Consider the following 24011-nt stretch of genomic DNA (forward strand, 5'->3'; position numbering starts at 1 on the left):
AGATACTCTAGGAATGTTCTCCATATGTTATTATAGTCATTTAGTGGTTCATTAATTTAAAAAGGTACATCTCTCCAGGTACATCTCAAACAGACTGTGGATTTCTTATGCTCCTCACGAACTAACGATCAGAAAATAAAATAATATGAATTACATTGTCTTTTCCACTTCTACAGAATAACATTTTTTGGCAAGTCAATGAAATAAATAAGTTAATTTATAGAGACCAAGAGAGCACAGGAATTCTACTTTGCGGAGATAAGGACTGAGATCTCCATTCAACAACAAACAGCAAGTAAAACCGGGATTAAATCCAAGGTGCGTTGTAGAGCAGTGCACTGGACATTCGACAAAGCGCATTTTAAAGGCATTTTCCCCGACATTCACAGATATCGCATTCGAATCATGGTTGAATTGCAGTGGCATGTACGTAGCTTCGTAATTATCGGACTGATTACTGCTGGAATCCTTGTAGCGAAACAGAAAGTAAACTGGCGAGACTTCTGGGTGGTTGTATTTTTTAATGTTTTTATTTAACTAGGCAAGTCAGTCAATAACAAATTCTTATTTTCAATGACGGCATAGGAACAGTGGGTTGACTGCCTTGTTCAGGGGCAGAACTACAGATTTTTACCTTGTCAGCTCGGGATTCAATCTTGCAATCTTTCGGTTACTCTACCTTTCGGTTACTAGTCCGATGCTCTAACCAGTAGGCTACCTGCCGACCCAGGTTAGCATTTGCGTCCCTCGCGTTTGCAACAATGAAAAACTGTTGTTACACATCATCCATGTTTTTTTGCTTATAGTGAACTGTTTATCAATGATGAAACATAATGCAAGTCATTTATAGCGCAAAATCCATATTTTGTGGGCCACGGCTGCAGATCCGAAGGTAAGCACCCTGTCCCGCCCCTGTCAGCTCCCCTGGAAACCTCTTCCCCTGAGCTGAAGATCCAAATCACGTTCTGGTCATGTGTTTCTTTACATTTACTTTACACACCAATTTCTGTGGTCACCCTCCCCTTACATTTCTCGAAGGGAGGGTGACCTGTGAAATGTCAATGCGGCATCTGGATGCCAACTGTTGATAATTGGATATGGAGAAGGGTGAGCCGGTCAAGGATCGATTCAGACAAGGTGGTAAATTGTATGACAAGTGACAGTTTTATTTAAGAGTAAAGATATCTGGTACAAGCGTGCACGGACTTATTCATTTAGCTCATATGGAACTTGCAGAAATAAGCCCAGATAACAGAATGCATAGACATTTTATACAGCACAGAAAGTAGGTTGAGTCTGGAAGTTCTGGTCCTCTGGTTGGTTCTGATGAGTTGGGCGAGGTCCCCTTCAGGCTAGTATCACTGTCCCATTGGCTCTGAGTAGAGTTCTTTGTCTTCAGAAATGTTCAGCTAAAACAGGAGATTAGGTGTGTGCGTAGATGTTCCTGTCATATCTGTGTGTCTCTGTAAAATGTTCAGCCTAAAGAGGAGATTTTGTGTGTGCGTAGACGTTCCTGTTTTATCGGTTTTTATGAGAGGTTTGCCTCAGCCCTCTGTCCTTGGGTGTGTGTGTGTCTCAGTATCTCGTGAAATGCAGACCCAAGCACCATTTTGATCAAGGCCTTTCCGGCCTTATCAGTGTTTATGAAAGGTCTGTGCCAGCCATCTGTCTCTGGGTGTGTGTGGGTCTCAGTATCTGCTTATGAGTTTGTGAGAAACCCTGTTTTGAAAGAAGTTAGTTATAACAACGTAATAGCAATATGCTTGTGTTATATTAAATGGTATTTATTACACAACCATTTGATCTCAATCAATTTCATGGGAAGACACATTAGATCTTCTTGAATTATGTACAGTGTTGTTTCGAAGTACAGTGTTTTATTTGAATTATGTACAGGGAGCGAATTTTAGAGCAGATGGTGTTTTGACTAGTGGCGCGCTGTTGAGTTTTGACCACATGGGAGAAAAATGCTACCATTCTCACAATCATCATAAAATCTCATAAGAAATTAGGTGGTGTTTTTTGTCTTACAGTAACGTTATACCATACTATTATATTCGGTTCTGTTATATATAATACTATGATTATGTGATCTTGCTGACACAGATTCAGCCTTGATTTAACTTAAACAAGCATCATTCTCCATTTATCACAGACATTTGCCAAAGTAGCCTTTTCTTCTGGGCTACTAAACGAGTAAAGCAGAGACTGTGCGTAAAGGAGAGAATCCCACACAAGCGCAGAAGCTTTGGATTTAGTTGGTTATAGAAAATGGTTATAGAGAATTCGGATCTGCAGCCACTCTGTATTTTGAAACTTTTCTTAATGGTCTCAAGGGTACAATCCTTGATTCTGTTTCATTTTTTTGTCCCCAGCTAAATGGCAGCTCTGCTTTTTGGTTTGCTAAAAAGCTGAAGGACGTGGCTGGAGAAATGTAATAAGTGGGTAACATTCATTGAAATGACCATTGAACAGCTGTACATATTGCAGATTTCACCTTTAAAAAAATGATTGACACTTTCTTTAGAAATATATGAAATGTACCAGTGATCAGTTGTATGAACACCCATCCACCAGCCTCCACATGCTAGCAGTGCTAATTTACATTAAGTTATAAAAAGACCGACATTGTTAGGGCCACGCAACATGAACCGGCGACCATCGCACCACTTTGTAAAGACGAGCGTGTCAGGTGGGACTTGGACAGTCAAAACTTGGGATGACGAGACTACACTGCTATTCTTAGCTCTTTTGTTCAGTGTTGAGAGAATAGTTGGGACCTTACTATCACCTCCACTACCACCCTGTACCCAGGCCAGGTACTCCAGGCTGCCAGCCACCAAAGTAGTTCTCATTATTACGAAATGTGGAAGATCAAACGTAAGTGGCGCCACCATTTTGTGGCATGCATGCATGCTCTTTCACATTCAGTCAAAACGAAAATAACAAAATGACTGCATATGGCAAGTTGTTTTTCCCTACACACACAGGCTACAGTTCAGCATGGCTGAGAGACATTTCCAGCCAGGCAACTAATAGAACTTGGCACCATTAGGCACTGAATGGAACGCAATGGACTGAAACAGGGAGGGATTTCCTGGCCTTGCCCCCTCCAAAAAAAATGCTCATTAGGTTTCCATTACAAAATTGTGTTAAAACATTTTCTGTTGTGTGCCCTCTTGAAACCGACCAAGGGTCAGCGTCAATTTCGTTTGGAGTCCATTTAAAATATGAACTGAATTAGAATTGAATTCATGAACTGAAAATCCACAAGGAAAATCCCAATATACTGTATGTTGTCATTATAAAACACATATTTAAAAAAAAAAAAATAGAGGACTTTATATCTGTGCCATTAGCAGCATGGGCAGCGCCAGAGGCAACAACCCATAGGAATCCCCACCCAGTTGACTACTTTCAATACTTTAAAATGGCGCTGCCCATGCCACTATGGTGGGGAGTTAAATGCGTCCTCATGCTTCCCAGCCAAAACAGTTCAGAAGTTTGTGCATATATTATGATGACATTTTGTGATGTTTATGTTCGTTTTGGACTTCGGTGAGTGTTTTTCGGCTGTTCGGGCACACAAAATGTTTTCTCATTTTAATGTATTTAACTGGGTGGGACTTCCAACTTCACTGGCTGATCCCTCCTGGTGACCCTGTTGGAGTCATGTCCAACCGGGCCATCTGGAGGGATTAGCCAGTTGTGAAGAAGAAAATGTACTACTTCAAAATGGAGATAGCTCAATGGCGCTGCCCATGCGGTCACAGACGCCATAATGGCATGGATACAATGATGAAGCCTCTTTCCCATCTCTATGATCATCATTTAATTAAAGTGAATCACACGATTACGAGGCGTGGCTCTGTGCTTGTGTTCTGCTAGTGTATGGGGAAGGTGTTGTGGTAGATGATTGGTTCGTTGATTAAGATGATTAAACCAACGCCTATGCACCGGGAGTTTTCCCCGGTCTTTCTGTATTGTGTTCGTTTTGGACTTCGGTGAGTGTTTTTCGGCTGTTCGGGCACACAAAATGTTTTCTCGAGGCAAGCCGAAGTCCAAAACGAACATAAACATCACAAAATGTCATCATAATATGCGCACAAGCTCTTCTGAACTGTTTCGGCTGGGAAGCATGCGGACGCCGTTACAGTGCCTTCAGAAAGTGTTCATACCCCTTAACTTACTCCACATTTGGAATACGGTGAACATTTTCACAAGCAAGCTGAAGCTATTACCATATTAAATCTTCTCAGAGAAACACACATGCCAAGAGGTCAATTTGGAAATACACTTCATGACCAAAAGTATGGACACCAGCTCGTCGAACATCTCATTCCAAAATCGTGGGCATAAATATGGAGTTACTCCCCCCTTTGCTGCTATAACAGCCTCCCCTTTTATGGGAAGGCGTTCCACTAGATGTTGGAACATTGCTGCGGGGACTTGCTTCCATTCAGCCACAAGAGCATTAGTGAGGTCGGACACTGATGTTGGGCGATTAGGCCTGGACGCAGTCGGCGTTCCAATTCATCCCAAATGTGTTCGATGGTGTTGAGGTCAGGGCTCTGTCCAGGCCAGCCAAGTTCTTCCATACCGATCTCGACAAACCATTTCTGTATGGACCTCGCTTTGTGCACGGGGGCATTGCCATGCTGAAACAGGAAAGGGCCTTCCCCAAACTGTTGTGTTGGGGTAGGTTCCTTGTTCCTTGTCAATCATTTGCTTATTGGTGAAATCAGCAATCAGACAATATCTTTAAGTAAATGAATTAAAAACCTTTATAAATGCAATTGAAGACAGAAGTTGACAATGGGAACATAGCACGCATGTTTCAGAGTAAGTTCTGCAAAATAGGAAAGGGTCCAAGTTGCTTTAATATGCTTGCAGTCAACCCCCAGTGATGTAACTGCCTATGTCAACACCTTCTACTCATGAGACCAAGCCCATGCATATACAGTTATACAAACTTGCAGGAGAGAACAATAGTTCCAGTGTTTTCTAAGGGCTCAGTAGTAACTTTCCACTCCCCAAGTTGCTTTATAGTGGTATGTCTGACTTGTCTCTTATCTCTTTCACTCCCCTGCAGGGTTCTGTGTCTATGAATCTCTTTTAGCCTTGAGGGGCTTTCTCACAGACACCCTTTGACTGCAATAACTCACACATCTCTCAGACCGTTTCTTATAAGAAGCAGAGACTAGAAAAGAACTGTGGAACAATATTAAACCTTATAATGTATATACTGTATATATGCTAATCTGTAGTCCAGGACCATATAAATGTAGTGGGGGTGGGGTCTTATAGCCCTTCCCCTTCTAATAATACAACATAAGCATAATCAATTATTATAATACATCAATAATTTGGTGCAGCTCCTATCATGACCCCAAGGTGAACCCCATCAGTTGACACAAAGTTGGAAGCACAGAATCGACTAGAATGTCATTGTATGCTGTAGAGTGAACGTTTTCCTTCACTGGAACTAAGGGGCTTAGCCCGAACCATGAGAAACAGCCCCAGACCATTATTCCTCCTCCATCAAACTTTACAGTTGGCACTATGCATTGGGGCATGTAGCATTCCTTCCTGGCATCCGCCAAACCCAGATTCGTCCGTTAGACTGCCAGATGGTGAAGCGTGAGTCATCTCTCCAGAGAACACGTTTCCACTGCTCCAGAGTCCAATGGTGGCGAGCTTTGCACCACTCCAGCCGGTGCTTGGCATTGAGCATGGTGATCTTAGGCAGCTGCTCGGTTCTTTTTCTTACGTTGCTTCCAAAAGGCAGTCTGGAACTCGGTAGTGAGTGTTGCAACCGAGGACAGACGATTTTTACTCGCTGTGTGCTTCAGCACTCGGCGGTCCCGTTCTGTGGGCTTATGTGGCCTACCACTTCGTGGCTGGGCCAATGTTGCTCCTAGACATTTCTACTCGATGTCCAAGGTGGCTTAGCAGTTCAGACGTCTTTTTCCGTATTGTCGTGTCGTGTCCTGTATATATATATATTTACACCTTTTCTTCGCATATCTTTTATTTATTTTATTATCCAAGAACTCAACTACAAAAGCTTTCCTGCTAAAGCTTTCCTGCAACCCGCTTCACCAATTACAAAAAGTATTATTTACCTCAATCTGAAAATCCATCGTGGAAGCTAGCCAGGGGCTAATTCAGAAGCTAGCCTGAAAGCTAACCAGAAGCTACTCCGATAGCTAGCCAGAAGCTAATCTGTAGCTGCCCCGAAATTAGCCGGTTTGCTGGCTAGCGTTGGTGTTTCAGCTGCCCACGTTTTGTGGTCATCAGCTATTCCTTTAGCTCGATAATCTACTGGCACTTTTGTGCAACGCGACTCGGACCGGAGCATTCCGGGACTTTTTTCTCTCAGTTTCCCCGGATTCCAGCCGCAGGCTCTGGACACTTGCACCTTGATTTCGCAGCTAGCTAGCTGCAAACCGTGTGACTATTGGCTTACGTCGACCCCGGAGCAAACTCAAATCATGCTGGAGCTAGCCAGCTGAGGAGTTCCATCACCATCCGGACCCGTTTCTTTTGTTGCTGCTGCAGATACGGAACCCCACCGGGCCTTCACGACTGACTGCCGCGACTGACTGCCGACGTTATCTGCCCGAGGGATTTATCCAACCGGCACCTCCGTCCCGACGTTACCTGAACGCTCATCTGAGGCCCGCTAATCGTTAGCTGTCTTATCGGCTGCTATCTGAACAAAACCCCACTACACGGAACCCCACTAACCTACCGACGGAAACGCACGAGGTATCTACAAACAGACCTCCATCCTATGCTGCTACCGATAGCCATATACCCGGCCAGCTGTCTGGATCGCCACGACCCCAACCAACCTCTACTCACTGGACCCTTATTGATCACTCGATTAAGCATGCCTCTCCTTAATGTAAATATGCCTTGTCCATTGCTGTTCTGGTTAGTGTTTATTGGCTTATTTCACTGTAGAGATTCTAGCCCTGCTCTCTATACCATATCCAACCTCTCAGTTCCACCACCCACATATGCGATGACATCACCTGGTTTCAATGATGTTTCTAGAGACAATATCTCTCTCATCATCACTCAATACCTAGGTTTACCTCCACTGTATTCACATCCTACCATACCTTTGTCTGTACATTATTCCTTTAAACTATTTTATCGCCCCCAGAAACTTCCTTTTACTCTCTGCTCTAGTAGCTCTAGGCGACCAATTCTCATAGCTTTTAGCCGTACCCTTATCCTACTCCTCCTCTGTTCCTCTGGTGATGTAGAGGTGAATCCAGGCCCTGCAGTACCTGGCTCCACTCCTATTCCCCAGGCGCTCTCTTTTGATGACTTCTGTAACCGTAATAGCCTTGGCTTCATGCATGTTAACATTAGAAGCCTCCTCCCTAAGTTTGTTTTGTTCACTGCTTTAGCACACTCTACCAACCCGGATGTTTTAGCCGTGTCTGAATCCTGGCTTAGAAAGACCACCAAAAATTCTGACATTTTCATCCCCAATTACAAGATTTTCAGACAAGATAGAACGGCCAAAGGGGGCGGTGTTGCAATCTACTGCAAAGACTGCCTGCAGAGTTCTGTTATACTATCCAGGTCTGTTCCCAAACAATTTGAACTTCTACTTTTAAAAATCCACCTCTCTAAAAACAAGTCTCTCACCGTTGCCGCCTGCTATAGACCACCCTCTGCCCCCAGCTGTGCTCTGGACACTATATGTGAACTGATTGCCCCCCATCTATCTTCAGAGCTCGTGCTGCTAGGCGACCTAAATTTGAACATGCTCAACACCCCAGCCACCCTACAATCTAAGCTTGATGCCCTCAATCTCACACAAATTATCAATGAACCTACCAGGTACCACCCCAATTCCGTAAACACGGGTACCCTCATAGATATCATCCTAACAAACTTGCCCTCCAAATACACCTCTGCTGTTTTCAACCAAGATCTCAGCGATCACTGCCTCATTGCCTGCATCCGTAATGGGTCAGCGGTCAAACGACCTCCACTCATCACTGTCAAACGCTCCCTGAAACACTTCAGCGAGCAGGCCTTTCTAATCGACCTGGCCGGGGTATCCTGGAAGGATATTGATCTCATCCCGTCAGTAGAGGATGCCTGGTCATTTTTTTAAAATGCCTTCCTCACCATCTTGAATAAGCATGCCCCATTCAAGAAATTTAGAACCAGGAACAGATATAGCCCTTGGTTCTCTCCTGACCTGACTGCCCTTAACCAACAGAAAAACATCCTATGGCGTTCTGCATTAGCATCGAACAGCCCCCGTGATATGCAACTTTTCAGGGAAGCCAGAAACCAATATACACAGGCAGTTAGAACAGCCAAGGCTAGCTTTTTCAAGCAGAAATTTGCTTCCTGCAACACAAATTCAAAAAAGTTCTGGGACACCGTAAAGTCCATGGAGAATAAGAACACCTCCTCCCAGCTTCCAACCGCTCTGAAGATAGGAAACACTGTCACCACCGACAAATCCACTATAATTGAGAATTTCAATAAGCATTTTTCTACGGCTGGCCATGCTTTCCACCTGGCTACCCCTACCCCGGACAACAGCACTGCCCTCCCCTCTGCTACTCGCCCAAGCCTTCCCCATTTCTCTTTCTCCCAAATACAGTCAGCTGATGTTCTTAATGAGCTGCAAAATCTGGACCCTTACAAATCAGCCGGGCTAGATAATCTGGACCCTTTCTTTCTAAAACTATCTGCTGAAATTGTTGCCACCCCTATTACTAGCCTCTTCAACCTCTCTTTCGTGTCGTCTGAGATCCCCAAAGATTGGAAAGCAGCTGCGGTTATCCCGCTCTTCAAAGGGGGGGACACCCTTGACCCTAACTGCTACAGACCTATATCTATCCTACCCTGCCTTTCTAAGGTCTTCGAAAGCCAAGTCAACAAACAGATTACCGACCATTTCGAATCACACCACACCTTCTCCGCTATGCAATCTGGTTTCAGAGCTGGTCATGGGTGCACCTCAGCCACGCTCAAGGTCATAAACGATATCGTAACCGCCATCGATAGGAAACAATACTGTGCAGCCGTATTCATTGACCTGGCCAAGGCTTTTGACTCTGTCAATCACCACATCCTCATTGGCAGACTCGACAGCCTTGGTTTCTCTAATGATTGCCTCGCCTGGTTCACCAACTACTTCTCTGATCGAGTTCAGTGTGTCAAATCGGAGGGTCTGTTGTCCGGGCCTCTGGCAGTCTCTATGGGGGTGCCACAGGGTTCAATTCTTGGACCGACTCTCTTCTCTGTTTACATCAATGATGTCGCTCTTGCTGCTGGTGATTCTCTGATCCACCTCTACGCAGACGACACTATTCTGTATACTTCTGGCCCTTCTTTTGACACTGTGTTAACAACCCTCCAGGCGAGCTTCAATGCCATACAACTCTCCTTCCGTGGCCTCCAACTGCTCTTAAATACAAGTAAAACCAAATGCATGCTCTTCAACCGATCGCTGCCTGCTCCTGCCCGCCTGTCCAACATCACTACTTTGGACGGCTCTGACTTAGAATATGTGGACAACTACAAATACCTAGGTGTCTGGTTAGACTGTAAACTCTCCTTCCAGACCCACATCAAACATCTCCAATCCAAAGTCAAATCTAGAATTGGCTTCCTATTCCGCAACAAAGCATCCTTTACTCATGCTGCCAAACATACCCTTGTAAAACTGACCATCCTACCAATCCTCGACTTCGGTGATGTCATTTACAAAATAGCCTCCAAAACCCTACTCAATAAATTGGATGCAGTCTATCACAGTGCCATCCGTTTTGTCACCAAAGCCCCATATACTACCCACCACTGCGACCTGTACACTCTCGTTGGCTGGCCCTCGCTTCATACTCGTCGCCAAACCCACTGGTTCCAGGTCATCTACAAGACCCTGCTAGGTAAAGTCCCCCCTTATCTCAGCTCGCTGGTCACCATAGCAGCACCTACCTGTAGCACGCGCTCCAGCAGGTATATCTCTCTAGTCACCCCCAAAACCAATTCTTCCTTTGGACGCCTCTCCTTCCAGTTCTCTGCTGCCAATGACTGGAACGAACTACAAAAATCTCTGAAACTGGAAACATCTATCTCCCTCACTAGCTTTAAGCACCAGCTGTCAGAGCAGCTCATAGATTACTGCACCTGTACATAACCCATCTACAATTTAGCCCTAACAACTACCTCTTTACCTACTGTATTTATTTATTAATTTATTTTGCTCCTTTGCACCCCATTATTTCTGTCTCTACTTTGCACTTTCTTCCACTGCAAACCAACCATTCCACTGTTTTTTTAGTTTTTATTTTACTTGCTGTGTTGTACTCACTTCGCCTCCATGGCCTTTTTATATTTTTATTTATTTATACATATATTTGTTTGCCTTCACCTCCCTTATCTCACCTCACTTGCTCACATTGTATATAGACTTATTTTTTTTCACTGTATTATTGACTATATGTTTGTTTTACTCCATGTGTAACTATGTGTTGTTGTATGTGTCGAACTGCTTTGCTTTATCTTGGCCAGGTCGCAATTGTAAATGAGAACGTGTTCTCAATTTGCCTACCTGGTTAAATAAAGGTTAAATAAAAAATAAAAAAAAAAAAAACTTCACAATAACAGCACTTACAGTTGAACGGTGCAGCTCTAGCAGGGCAGACATTTTATGAACTGACTTGTTGGTAAGGTGGCACCCTTTGACGGTGCCACGTTGAAAGTCACTGAGCTCTTCAGTAAGGCCATTCTACTGCCAATGTTTCGCTATGGAGATTGCATGGCTGTGTGCCCAATTTTATACACCTGTCAGCAATAGGTATGGCTGAAATAGCCAAATCCACTAATTTGAAGGGGTGTCCACATACATTTGTATATATAGTGTATATACCAGGAAAATAGGAAATTGACATATTTTATACCATAGAACTAATCTTGTTCCCACACACTTCCGCCCAAATGTGCAAACAAATGGTGGATCAACGAGTGTGAAACTTGGCCTTCGTTAGCCAATACAGAAAGACCGGGGAAAACTCCCGGTGCATAGGCGTTGGTTTAATCATCTTAATCAACGAACCAATCATCTACCACAACACCTTCCCCATACACTAGCAGAACACAAGCACAGAGCCACGCCTCGTAATCGTGTGATTCACTTTAATTAAATGATGATCATAGAGATGGGAAAGAGGCTTCATCATTGTATCCATGCCATTATGGCGTCTGTGACCGCATGGGCAGCGCCATTGAGCTATCTCCATTTTGAAGTAGTACATTTTCTTCTTCACAACTGGCTAATCCCTCCAGATGGCCCGGTTGGACATGACTCCAACAGGGTCACCAGGAGGGATCAGCCAGTGAAGTTGGAAGTCCCACCCAGTTAAATACATTAAAATGGCAGAAGCCCTCAATGGCGCTGTCCATGCTAAAACTGGCCTTTTGGTCACTAGAGGCCTCTGTCATTCTCTATGATGATGACAAATACTTTACTCAGTAAGGTCACTCCCATGGAATTCTATGGTCACTCCCACTAAGGCCAATTTTGAATCGTTGATGTACCAGGCTTACATATATGCACTGTGTGCAATAACCCGGGGATGAGGTTACCATAGAACTAACTTATTTATGTGGTATTGGTCTGCCTCTGTTTATGTGCAGGCCAATATGGGCCATAGTGTATGCATTTCCATTTATGGGTTGAATTTCTCATGCTAGTTTATGTAGTCTACTGGTATGTTCTAGACAAACGGCCTTCAAGGCCAGTAACATTTCTACTCTATTCTATTGTCCCCTGTCTGACCACATCCTGTCCTCCCAGACCTCGGTCCCTACAGACCCCATGTCCCTGTTCAACCTGAAGAGAGGTTCCCCCGAAGAGGAGTTCCCTACCCTAAAATACAACTACACATGTATGGCGAGAATCCTGACTCCAGAACTGTATGCTCGCCAGTTCAACCGCGCCACCCAGAGCGGGGTCATCTTTGATGATGTCATACGTCCGGGCCTCGAGGAACCAGGTGACGTCAACAGGCATTATGCGATCTATAGGGAACTCTTGTTGCTAGATCATTATGCGCTGAAAACAAAGGAGCCAGGCTCAGTTACATCATAAAAGCCGTCAATAACGATAGCCACCCATTTAACAGAATACTAAAACAATGTCCTAACACCCAGCTTATCTTAACACCCAGCTTATTTTAACACCCAGCTTATCTTAACACCCAGCTTATCTTAACACCCAGTTTATCTTAACACCCAGTTTATCTTAACACCCAGCTTATCTTAACACCTAGCTAATCCAAAACAACTGCTGCTGCTTACGCATTACAACGTGTGACTCTAGTGTGCGTTTCTCTGTGTGAGTGTGTACTTACTATATGTGTGTATACTGTTCCTGTACTGTCCTACAGGGGAGCTTCATGGACCCGTGTCTGTGGGTTGTGTAGCTGGCGACGGCCAGTCTTACATCCTCTTCTGTGACTTCTTTGATCGGTCATGGTACTGCAGCGTGGCCCTATAAGTGTATCTCCATTTCACATAATAAAAACAACTATTGTTAAAAAAACGTTTTATTATAAGGTTTCTTCATAATCCCAACTATGAACTTTCATGCTTTTATGAAGAAGTTAACATTTGTCACATATCGCTTGGACTACTCACATGATTTCAGTGTGCCACACTTCATAACAGACTTCTACCAAAGATGTGTGATGTGACATGTCATACAAACTGTTGTTAGTTGTTATGTCAAGATCTCAGTAATGTTTATGATAACTTTGTAGGGCATTGTGGCATAACATTCCAATAGTGTTACCCAGTACATCCGTAGCAGATTTGTAAGTAGTTCAATGTGTTTAAATGCATTTATGTCTCTCTCTCTTGTTCGCCCACTCTCTCTCTGTGTGTGTCAAATACGTACTGTGTGTGTATGTTTGGCTGATTAATGTAATGTGTGTGTGTGTGTGTGTGTGTGTGTGTGTGTGTGTGTGTTGACTTTGACCGTGATTACGACTTGAGCTGCGAGGTGAGTTTGGTGCGCGGTGTGGATAACTTCGGCTTCCCTACACACTGCAGCCGGGGAGAACGTAGATAGCTCCTTATGCTGGCCAAGAAAGGTACTGCATGCTCTGATCTACAGTAACAATATTGCACAAATAGTACATACAGTTCAGGTTTGGTGTCAATTCCAATTTGATTTCAAATTCCAATTAAATTATTGAATTCAAAAATGAAGTGGATAATTTACTTTGAAATAAATTTAAAAAATGTAAATCTTCAAATTATGGAATTGGACTTGGCTTTTTTAATTGGAATTAAATTGGAATTGTAAAAACATTCTTTGGAATTTAAATTCAATATTCCTACATTTCCCAGTTAATGGAATTAATTCACAAAGTATCAAAATTGTACTGTATGATTTGTTTTTAACAATTTCAACCTCTACTCCTATATTTACAGTATAGCTAGGCTGTCTGAACAGTGACATGATCAGCTAACCAGACACCTAGGTATTTGTAGTTGTCCACATATTCTAAGTCAGAACCGTCCAGACTTTGTGCTACAGGATGCAAATTTCTGCTTGAAAAAGCTAGCCTTATCTTTCCTAACTGCCTGTGTATATTTGTTCCTAACTTCCCTGAAAAGTTGCATATCACGGTGGCTGTTCGATGCTAATGCAGAACGCCACAGGATGTTTTTGTGCTGGTCAAGGGCAGCCAGGTCTGGAGAGAACTAAGGGCTATATCTGTTCCTGGTTCTACATTTTTTGAATGGGGCATGCTTATTTAAGATGGTGAGGAAAGCACTTTTAAAGAACAACCAGGCATCCTCTACTGATGGGATGAGGTCAATATCCTTCCAGGAGACCCGGGCCAGGTCGATTAGAAAGGGCTGCTCGGTGAAGTGTTTTAGGGAGTCATATTTAGCGGATGTTGCGCATTCATAAATTCATCAGCTATTCTGCGCTCTGGGAATCAGACGAGAGTGCTCTGAAATCAGAGTAGATAGATAGCCAGAGTGAATTTGCGAACGCAAGAGATATGCTAACTAAGTAACAGTCGTTCAAGTTCTTGCTAGCTAACCAAATGATACCTGCATCCCTAGCTGTGTATTGCCACCGACAAACGATATGGAGGAGAAAAAGTCAGTCAGCCAGACATGACATCCTAAACGCAACATGTAAAGTGTTGGTCCCATGTTTCATGAGCTGAAATAAACGATCCCAGAAATGTTCCATAAGCGCAAAAAGCTTATTTGTCTCAGATTTTGTGCACAAATTTGTTTACATCCCTGTTAGTAAGCATTTCTCTTTTGCCAAGATAATCCATCCACCTGACAGGTGTGGCATACCAAGAAGCTGATTAAACAGCATGATCATTACACAGGTGCACCTTGTGCTGGGGGACAATAAAAGGTCACTAAAATGTGCAGTTTGTCACACAACACAATGCCACAGATGTCTCAAGTTGCTGACTGCAGGAACGTCCACCAGAGCTGTTGGTAGAGAATTGAATTTGGCAGTACGTCCAACCGGCCTCACAACCAAAGACCACGTGCAACCATGCCAGCCCAGGACCTCCACATCCGGCTTCTTCCCCTGCGGGATCGTCTGAGACCAGTCACTCTGACAGTTGATGAAACTGAGGAATATTTCAGTAATGTCTGTAATAAAGCCCTTGTGTGGGGGAAAACTCATTCTGATTGGCTGAGCCCGTCTCCCCAGTGGGTGGGACTATTTCCACCCACCCTATTTGCTACCCTGCCCAGTCATGTGAAATCCATTGATTAGGGCCTACTTAATTTATTTCAATTGACTCATTTCCTTATATGAACTAACTCAGTAAAATCGTTGAAATTGTAGCAAGTTGCATTTATGTGTTTGTTCAGTATAGATACGCGAGCCTATTAGCCACATTATGACTGATTTGTGATCATTGCCCTTGCTAGTTTGATTGTAATTGTCATTCCCAGCCTTAGTTACAAATCGCCCATTTTTGTAAAAAATATTGAGCCATTGAAACTGAAACCGTGCTTCCCCAATGGAAGCAGCAAACATTGTACCAGGCCAGCTGTGATTTACAACCAGATAGCAATATTTTTGACACTACCAAGAAATGTATTGGTGAATTATATTAAACATGCACAGTGGTGTAAAGTACTAAAGTACAAATACTTTAAAGTACTACTTAAGTAGTTTTTTGGGGTATTTGTACTTTACTTTGACAACTTTTACTTCACTATATTCCTTAATAAGAAAAGAATGTACTTTTTTACTCCATACATTTTCCTGACACACAAAAGTACTCGTTACATTTTGAATGCTAAGCAGGACTGGAAAATGGTCCAATTCATGCACTTATCAAGAGAACACGTGGTCATCCTTACTGCTTCTGATCTGGCAAATTCACTAAACACAAATGCATAATTTGTAAATGAGTGTCGGAGTTTGCCCCTGCTTATCCGTAAATGTTTTAAACAAGAAAATGGTGCCGTCTGCTTTGCTTAATATAAGGAATTTGAAATGATTTATACTTTTACTTTTGATACTTAAATATATTTTAGCAATTACATTTACTTTTGATACTTAAGTATATTTAGAACTAAATACTTTTAGACTTTTACTGGGTGACTTAACGTTCTATTAAAAAGGAATCTATACTTTTACTCAAGTATCACAATTGGATACTTTTTTCATCACTGATCATGCATTGAACTGCATCAATCTATTCTGCCAACAATGCCTTTGTGTATGTCATGGAATGTTGAGGCAAATATAACCCATTTTTAAAACATATTTTGAAGTTGGTTTTGTGGCATAAACTAAATATTTTATATTTTTTACTGATGTTAGGATTGTCTGTTTCATATCTGCAAAGTAGTTAACATGCTGCCAGTTCCACTTTAAGGCAGTGGTAGGCAATTCTGGATCTAAAGAAGCACAGGTTGTACATGAGTGTTCAGGCTTTTGTTCCAGCATAGCACGAAGGTGTTTAATTCAACCATGTATCTGACTGCACATTTAGTAAGACTCTGGGTAACAGTTCGCTTAGCCATATGCCATTTGAAATTCTAATTCCCCCCCCCCAAACTTGTACCCTTTTCACACTTCTGAGCCAAGTCCGAACTAAGCTCTACTGCGCTAGCGTAGTATGAAAGTGTTATGGATGTCCAATCCAAACTTTTGTGCTGGTGAAAAACAAGTCTGTTAATAGATATTTAATGGGGAAAAGGGCTAGCGTTCATGTCAAGCTGCAACACCTGCCCAGACACAAATGTCTGGAAGACCTCAAGAGACTGCGCCTCCGCATGGACAACACCGGTAATGCAGATGGACGGGCTGAAATTATTTTCGTTTAAAACTAATTTGAGTTTTTAAAAAAATACATTCTGAATATAAGCGCTTTTTTGACACATTTTACAGATTTTTTGTACAATTGGCGTTGGTGAAAAACGTATATAGGTCATGAATCATTCTAGATATGCTGATGAGTATAACTTAAGGTGTAATATACACTATTTATACAAAAGCATGTGGACACCCCTTTCAAATTAGTGGATTCGGCTATTTCAGCCACACCCGTTGCTGACAGGTGTATAAAATTGGGCACACAGCCATGCAATCTCCATAGACAAACATTGTCAGGAGAATGGGCTTACTAAAGAGTTCAGTGACTTTCAACGTGGGACCGTCATAGGATGGCACCTGTCCAACATGTCAGTCAAATTTCTGCCTTGCTAGAGCTGCCCCGGTCAACTGTTAGTGATGTTATTGTTAAGTGGAAACATCTAGGAGCAACAACTGCTCAGCCGCAAAGTGGTAGGCCACACAAGCTCACAGAACGGGGCCGCAGTGCTGAAGCGCGTAGCGTGTAAAAATCGCCTGTCCTCGGTTGCGATACTCACTACCGAGTTCCAAACTGCCTCTAGAAGCAACGTCAGCACAATAAATGTTCGTCAGGAGCTTCATGAAATGGGCTTCCATGGCCAAGCAGTCTCACACAAGCCTATGGTCACCATGCACAATGCCAAGCGTCGGCTGGAGTGGTGTAAAGCTCGCCGCCATTGGACTCTAGAGCAGTGGAAACCCGTTCTCTAGAGTGATGAATCACGCTTCACCATCTGGCAGCCCGACGGACGGATCTGGGTTTGGCGGATGCCAGTAGAACGCTACCTACCCCATTGCATAGTGCCAACTGTAAAGTTTGGTGGAGCAGGAATAATGGTCTGGGGCTGTTTTTCATGGTTCGGGCTAGGCCCCTTAGTTCCAGTGAAGGGAAATCTTAATGCTACAGCATGCAATGACATTCTAGACGATTCTGAAAGCCATGTCATGTTTCAGCATGACAATGCCCCCATGCTCAAAGCGAGATCCATACAGAAATGGTTTGTCGAGATCGGTGTGGAAGAACTTTACTGGCCTGCACAGATTAATTGGAACGCTGACTGCGAGCCAGGCCTAATCACCCACATCAGTGCCCGACCTCACTAATGCTCTTGTGGGTGATTGGAAGGAAGTCCCCGCAGCAATGTTCCAACATCTAGTGGAAAGCCTTCCCAGAAGAGTGGTGGCTTTTATAGCAGCAAAGGGGGACCAACTCCATATTAATGCCCATAATAAATGTTTCCAATGAGCAGTCCACATACTTTTGGTCATATATTGTATAATGTGTGTATGTATAAAATGTGTTTATATAGTATCTATATATGATAAGCTAGTTACTTTAAAAATATTTTTGTTTTTGTTTACTAGGATACAAAAAATATATACTGTTATAATTTCCTCCAAATTTATAAGGAAGTCATTCCATACCTTACTTTAATATGGTCAAATTAACTGAAGTTTCTTACCTCTTTCTCCTTAGACTGCAGTGGTGTATAACATCAGTAATGGCCAGACAATTGGCTTGGACGAGGTGGGGTTCACATAGCTAGTGGTGGACGGGGTCAAGCTGCTCATCCGCATGGAGAAGAGGTTAGAGGGCGAAGAGAAAATCAATGATCTGGTGCCTTTACAGAAGTAAAGCTGAGGAAGATGGGAAGGGACTCGTCCTATTCAACACAAACTTCACATTTTAGTAGTTTGACTGGTAGTGTGCTATCGTAATACTGTGCAGGGCTTTTGCGAGAATGACATCAGTATTTCTAAAACCAACAATGTTTTAACAGCTATGTTAATGTTGATTGTACTATGTTCTAATTAAATTAACACACTGACATACAGTTGAAGTCGGAAGTTTACATATACTTAGGTTGGAGTCATTAGAACTCGTTTTTCAACCACATCTACATTGTGCATGACACAAGTCATTTTTCCAACAATTGTTTACAGACAGATTATTTCACTTATAATTCACTGTATCACAATTCCAGTGGGTCAGAAGTTTACATACACTAAGTTGACTGTGCCTTTAAACAGCTTGGAAAATTCCAGAAAATGATGTTATGGCTTTAGAAGCTTCTGATAGGCTAATTGACATCATTTGAATCAATTGGAAATGTACCTGTGGATGTATTTCAAGGCCTACCTTCAACTCAGTGCCTCTTTGCTTGACATCATGGGAACATCAAAAGAAATCAGCCAAGACCTCAGAAAAAAAATTGTAGACCTCCAAGTCTGGTTCAACCTTGGGAGCAATTTCCAAACGCCTGAAGGTACCACGTTCGTCTGTACAAACAATAGTACGCAAGTATAAACACCATGGGACCACGTAGCTGTCATACCGCTCAGGGAGGAGATGCGTTCTATCTCCTGGAGATGAACGTACTGGGGTGCAAAAAGTGCAAATCAATCCCAGAACAACAGCCAAGGACCTTGTGAAGATTCTGGAGGAAATGGGTACAAAAGTATCTATATCCACAGTAAAACAAGTCCTATATCGACATAACCTGAAAGGCCACTCAGCAAGGAAGAAGCCACTGCTCCAAAACCACCATAAAAAAAGCCAGACTATGGTTTGCAACTGCACATGGGAACAAAGATCGTACTTTGGAGAAATGTCCTCTGGTCTGATGAAACAAAAATAGAACTGTTTGGCCATAATGACCATTGTTATGTGGGGTGCTTTGCTGCAGGAGGGACTGGTGCACTTCACAAAATAGATGGCATCATGAGGAAAGAAAATTATGTGGATATATTGAAGCAACATCTCAAGACATCAGTCAGGAAGTTAAAACTTGGTCGCAAATGGGTCTTCCAAATGGACAATGACCCCAAGCATACTTCCAAAGTTGTGGCAAAATGGCTTAAGGACAACAACGTCAAGCTATTGGAGTGGCCATCACAAAGCCCTGACCTCAATCCCATAGAGAACTTGTGGGCAGAAATGAAAAAGTGTGTGCGAGCAAGCAGGCCTACAAACCTGACTCAGTTACACCAGCTCTGTCAGGAGGAATGGGCCAAAATTCACCCAACTTATTGTGGGAAGCTTGTGTAAGGCTACCCGAAACATTTGACCCAAGTTAAACAATTTAAAGGCAATGCTACCAAATACTAATTGAGTGCATGTAAACTTCTGACTCACTGGGAATGTGATGAAATAAATAATTCTCTCTATTATTCTAACATTTCACATTCTTAAAATAAAGTGGTGATACTAACTGAGCATTTTTACTAAGATTAAATGTCAGGAATTGTGAAAAACTGAGTTTAAATGTATTTGGCTAAGGTTTATGTAAACTTCAGACTTCAACTGTAGGTACAAAGACTTATAGCATAAATATTGCATACAAAAGTTAAATACTTTTCAAAAGTTCATGCTTATGTGCTGTATATAAAAACTGTTTGACTTAAGAAAATATTTTTTGCATAATTTCAACTGTTTGCTTTCAGTATGAAGTTTGGCATGGCCATACACGTTAGGATAACCCACCATCTACAGAGCAATACATGTTTCTGTACAAATTACAAAGCTCTTTCCATGATGTATCATTTGTCCATGTTACTCAAAGTTTATGCTAAACTGATTGGCTGTGAAGCCATGGTTTCTCAGACAAAATTAAATAGTAAATACTGGTAAAAAAAAAAAAAAAAAAATGAACAAATGACACCAGACATTTGCTTGAGACTCCTTTCAAGTAAGCTTTAATATTGTGCACGAGACTGAATCTGGATGACTCGAGCTTTCCTCGCATGTACGTTGTGGTAAGAGGGGTTTATGTGGGGGGAGGGGTTAATGGAGATGAAAGGGGCGAGATATTATCATTTATATTTCTTTAACACTTGCTGCTTCTCCTCTACACTTGATCTGCTATGGCAACACAATAGACATCCTCTCTGGAAGTTGTACCGTTAACAATTAGGAATATGCATTTTTCTTCCATGTGCACTATACGTCAACGTGCAGTACCCCCCTCCAACCCTCTCTGCTCCCATAATGCCACAGAAAGTCAGCGGTGGAGATTTCTCGCTCAGCTTCCAGAAGGGCTCACAGCTTAACCTTGTTTTCGTTTATTTCTTTTTTTGACCACTCGCCTTTGCTTTTTTTTTCTTCTATTGTGCCTTTTGAAATGAGGAAATAAAATGTCTGGATTCTGTTTCCACTCTCTTTGTTGTGTTAAAGGGTGCGGTCTAAGCCCACCTCTCATCTTTACAGTAATACAACATGGAATACCATTGCACAGTTGACCCTCATTACTTTTCATACAAAATAACGAGTAGAAACGTACCAGCACTAGTGGTTATTTTACATACTCATCGCAATCACTAATTACAAAGGGGAAAAACCTAAAATAAAAACATATGCGAAACTAGTTATATCCTATTTTTCTTCTCGTACAGGTGAATGCCTCAGAAATACCAAGCAGCACATTAAAAAGGCATAATGTGGTGGAATAAATACAATATATTTTGCAAGAAAATAAAACTGAGCACAAAACAAGTCAAGACAGGTGTCGCACAGTAACTACCAATTAACTGCAGTTTAGAAGGGAGTAAGGGAAAGAGGGATATAGTCACGAGTGAGGTCAAACTGCTTGGGCATCACTTTGCGTGAACCTTTCAACCGTTGGGCAGTTTCAAGCAGAACATGAGATGTCAGAACATGTCACTTCCTGACCTAGAATGGTGCCGGTGCATTTATGCTACTAAAAGACCATGAATAGTGTTTTGAATGAGTAGCTTTGTCCCAATATTTGTTAGAAGAGCATTTGATTATTTAATCGAGCGCAATGCCAGCGACATTTGCGATACCGTGTTCAAGACTGCATAAAGCGGACTTTACGAGAGCGGGCTTAAAATTGAGTGCAACTGAAAAATGCGTGGTCCTGTCAGTCTACGCTGTATATTTGGGTTCTCAAAGGTAATAAAAGGACACGACATAAGATCCCTTATGTAAATTCTATGCAATAAACAGAACATTTTAAACTGCAGTGCTAACGTCATCATTCAGCTACGCTACATGAAGGAGGATTGTGAGAATGGCCAAAATAGTGCATTATAGGAGGAATGATTTGATTAGGGCTTTGGGATGTGTAGAGTTTTGCTTTTCAACACAGATCACGTCATTTGATCTCTCCTGTATTGGGAAAGGAACTTATTGTCTGTGAAAAGTAAAAAATAAGCTAGTTTTTTCTTTTCCTTGTGAGAATAAAAAATGATTTTTTTTTCTTCCCCTAAACATTAAACTTCAGTGGAGGCAAACAATCTACAAATGTCAACAATAGAAGGAAAGAGAACTCCAAATGAAAAGGAAAAAAAATACAGTATGACACATTTAAACACACTTTCTGTACAGAAACTCAAGACTATACAATACCTGCAGACATTATGCTGAAGAGTCCTGTTTTATACAACTCTATGAACAATACAACTCAAAACATTCTCTATTTTATTTTATACCTGTACATGTGGAAAAAGTAGCTTTGCAGTCTGTTCTTCCAACCCCCTTTAAATGGTAGTTTAGCAATGGAACTGAAATTTTGCGAGCCATTGATACAAATGTTTTCATATTATTGCAATGGTCAGTTCTCACCTCTCGTTATTAACAACAATTTTGGAATACAGGGGGTTTGCCTTGGGGAGGGAAAATGGAAGTATATTTTCTCTATGTGTCGTTTCACCAAGCAATACGGCAGTAGCCTCAAATAGCAGTAAACTCAATATTGCGGCTGACTCACTTGGGGCGCCCGCAAACTCAAGGAACACCAGGATTATGTCCTCTGCCCCCTCCATTTACAATGTCGTATGTTAATTCTCTTTAGTTTGTTTAGTCTTCCCAAAAGTCACTTTTCACAGCTTGAGCTCGTTAGCCACTTTGGACGCGATATTCTTGAAGGCGATGGAGGTGCCTGAGATCCGCTTGAAGCGCACACCGTTGAGTGAGAGGCGTGGCAGCTTGCACACCTCCATCTCCCATTGGACCAGGCTGTCCTGGCGGGCGTCGCCGTGCACGCAGAAGAGCATGAAGCGCTCGCGCTGCTCGTAGTCGCAGTTGTTGGCGTCCAGGACCTTCCGGATCTCGCGCATCATGTCGCCGGGCTCCATGGACGAGGTGGTCTTCATGCTCCAGGTGAAGCGCAGTGAACGGGGTTTGGAGTCCCGGGAACCGTCCTCCTTGGGTTCCCCTGATGCGCTCCTGGAGAGGAACAGAACACAGACAATAGTGTTAATTGAATAGGAGATAAGTAGGTAGACGCAAAACCAAAAAAGTTGGTGAGGTGCTGACCCAATTATTATTATTTTTAAACATTTTCTTTTAAAGAGTCATGCGCCTCGGAGTATATAGAGTGTGCGTCAAAGGGCAAAATGTAACACAGAACTTGTATAACCTGTATTCCTCTCCTATTCTCGCTATACACCAAGTCACTTGGCTCTGTCATAACCTCACATGGTCTCTCCTATCACTGCTATGCAGACGACACACAATTAATCTTCTCCTTTCCCCCTTCTGATGACCAGGTGGCGAATCGCATCTCTGCATGTCTGGCAGACATATCAGTGTGGATGACGGATCACCACCTCAAGCTGAACCTCGGCAAGACGGAGCTGCTCTTCCTCCCGGGGAAGGACTGCCCGTTCCATGATCTCGCCATCACGGTTGACAACTCCATTGTGTCCTCCTCCCAGAGCGCTAAGAACCTTGGCGTGATCCTGGACAACACCCTGTCGTTCTCAACTAACATCAAGGCGGTGGCCCGTTCCTGTAGGTTCATGCTCTACAACATCCGCAGAGTACGACCCTGCCTCACACAGGAAGCGGCGCAGGTCCTAATCCAGGCACTTGTCATCTCCCGTCTGGATTACTGCAACTCGCTGTTGGCTGGGCTCCCTGCCTGTGCCATCAAACCCCTACAACTCATCCAGAACGCCGCAGCCCGTCTGGTGTTCAACCTTCCCAAGTTCTCTCACGTCACCCCGCTCCTCCGCTCTCTCCACTGGCTTCCAGTTGAAGCTCGCATCCGCTACAAGACCATGGTGCTTGCCTACGGAGCTGTGAGGGGAACGGCACCTCAGTACCTTCAGGCTCTGATCAGGCCCTACACCCAAACAAGGGCTCTGCGTTCATCCACCTCTGGCCTGCTCGCCTCCCTACCACTGAGGAAGTACAGTTCCCGCTCAGCCCAGTCAAAACTGTTCGCTGCTCTGGCACCCCAATGGTGGAACAAACTCCCTCACGACGCCAGGACAGCGGAGTCAATCACCACCTTCCGGAGACACCTGAAACCCCACCTCTTCAAGGAATACCTAGGATAAAGCAATCCTTCTGCCCCCCCCCCCCCCCCCTTAAAAGATTTAGATGCACTATTGTAAAGTGGCTGTTCCACTGGATGTCATTAGGTGAATGCACCAATTTGTAAGTCGCTCTGGATAAGAGCGTCTGCTAAATGACTTAAATGTAAAATGTAATGTATAACCCATGTGTTTGAGACCCCATTGTAAAACGGACAACTGAATGACAGTCAAATATATATTATTCAAAAGATTACGCACCGTGTAACACACACTCAGAACAGACACTTCTAGACAGCTTAAACACACATATGGCCCA

At 42.9% G+C, this 24011-nt stretch overlaps 2 protein-coding genes across 7 annotated transcripts in view; one reads left to right on the forward strand and one right to left on the reverse strand.

The window, feature by feature from the left end:
• The first annotated feature begins 257 nt into the window (after nt 1–257).
• LOC139566911 (creatine kinase M-type-like) lies at nt 258–15785 on the forward strand. Its single transcript, XM_071388284.1, has 3 exons — nt 258–318; nt 11846–12044; nt 12438–15785. The coding sequence occupies exons 2-3, from the start codon at nt 11867–11869 to the stop codon at nt 12545–12547; spliced, it is 288 nt and encodes a 95-aa protein (XP_071244385.1). The 5' UTR covers nt 258–318; nt 11846–11866; the 3' UTR covers nt 12548–15785.
• Nucleotides 15786–20090: 4305 nt separating this feature from the next.
• The window catches only part of LOC139543991 (serine/threonine-protein kinase MARK1-like), a 78209-nt gene continuing 74288 nt past the window's right edge, over nt 20091–24011 (reverse strand). For all 6 annotated transcript variants that reach the window (XM_071350673.1, XM_071350654.1, XM_071350636.1 and 3 more), the window contains one exon: nt 20091–22598. In XM_071350673.1, the coding sequence (XP_071206774.1) occupies nt 22253–22598 (346 nt within the window). In that variant the 3' untranslated portion in view covers nt 20091–22252. The remainder of the gene's footprint in view (nt 22599–24011) is intronic.

Source organism: Salvelinus alpinus, chromosome 2 (assembly GCF_045679555.1).
Source record: "Salvelinus alpinus chromosome 2, SLU_Salpinus.1, whole genome shotgun sequence".
Taxonomy (NCBI): Eukaryota; Metazoa; Chordata; class Actinopteri; order Salmoniformes; family Salmonidae; genus Salvelinus; species Salvelinus alpinus.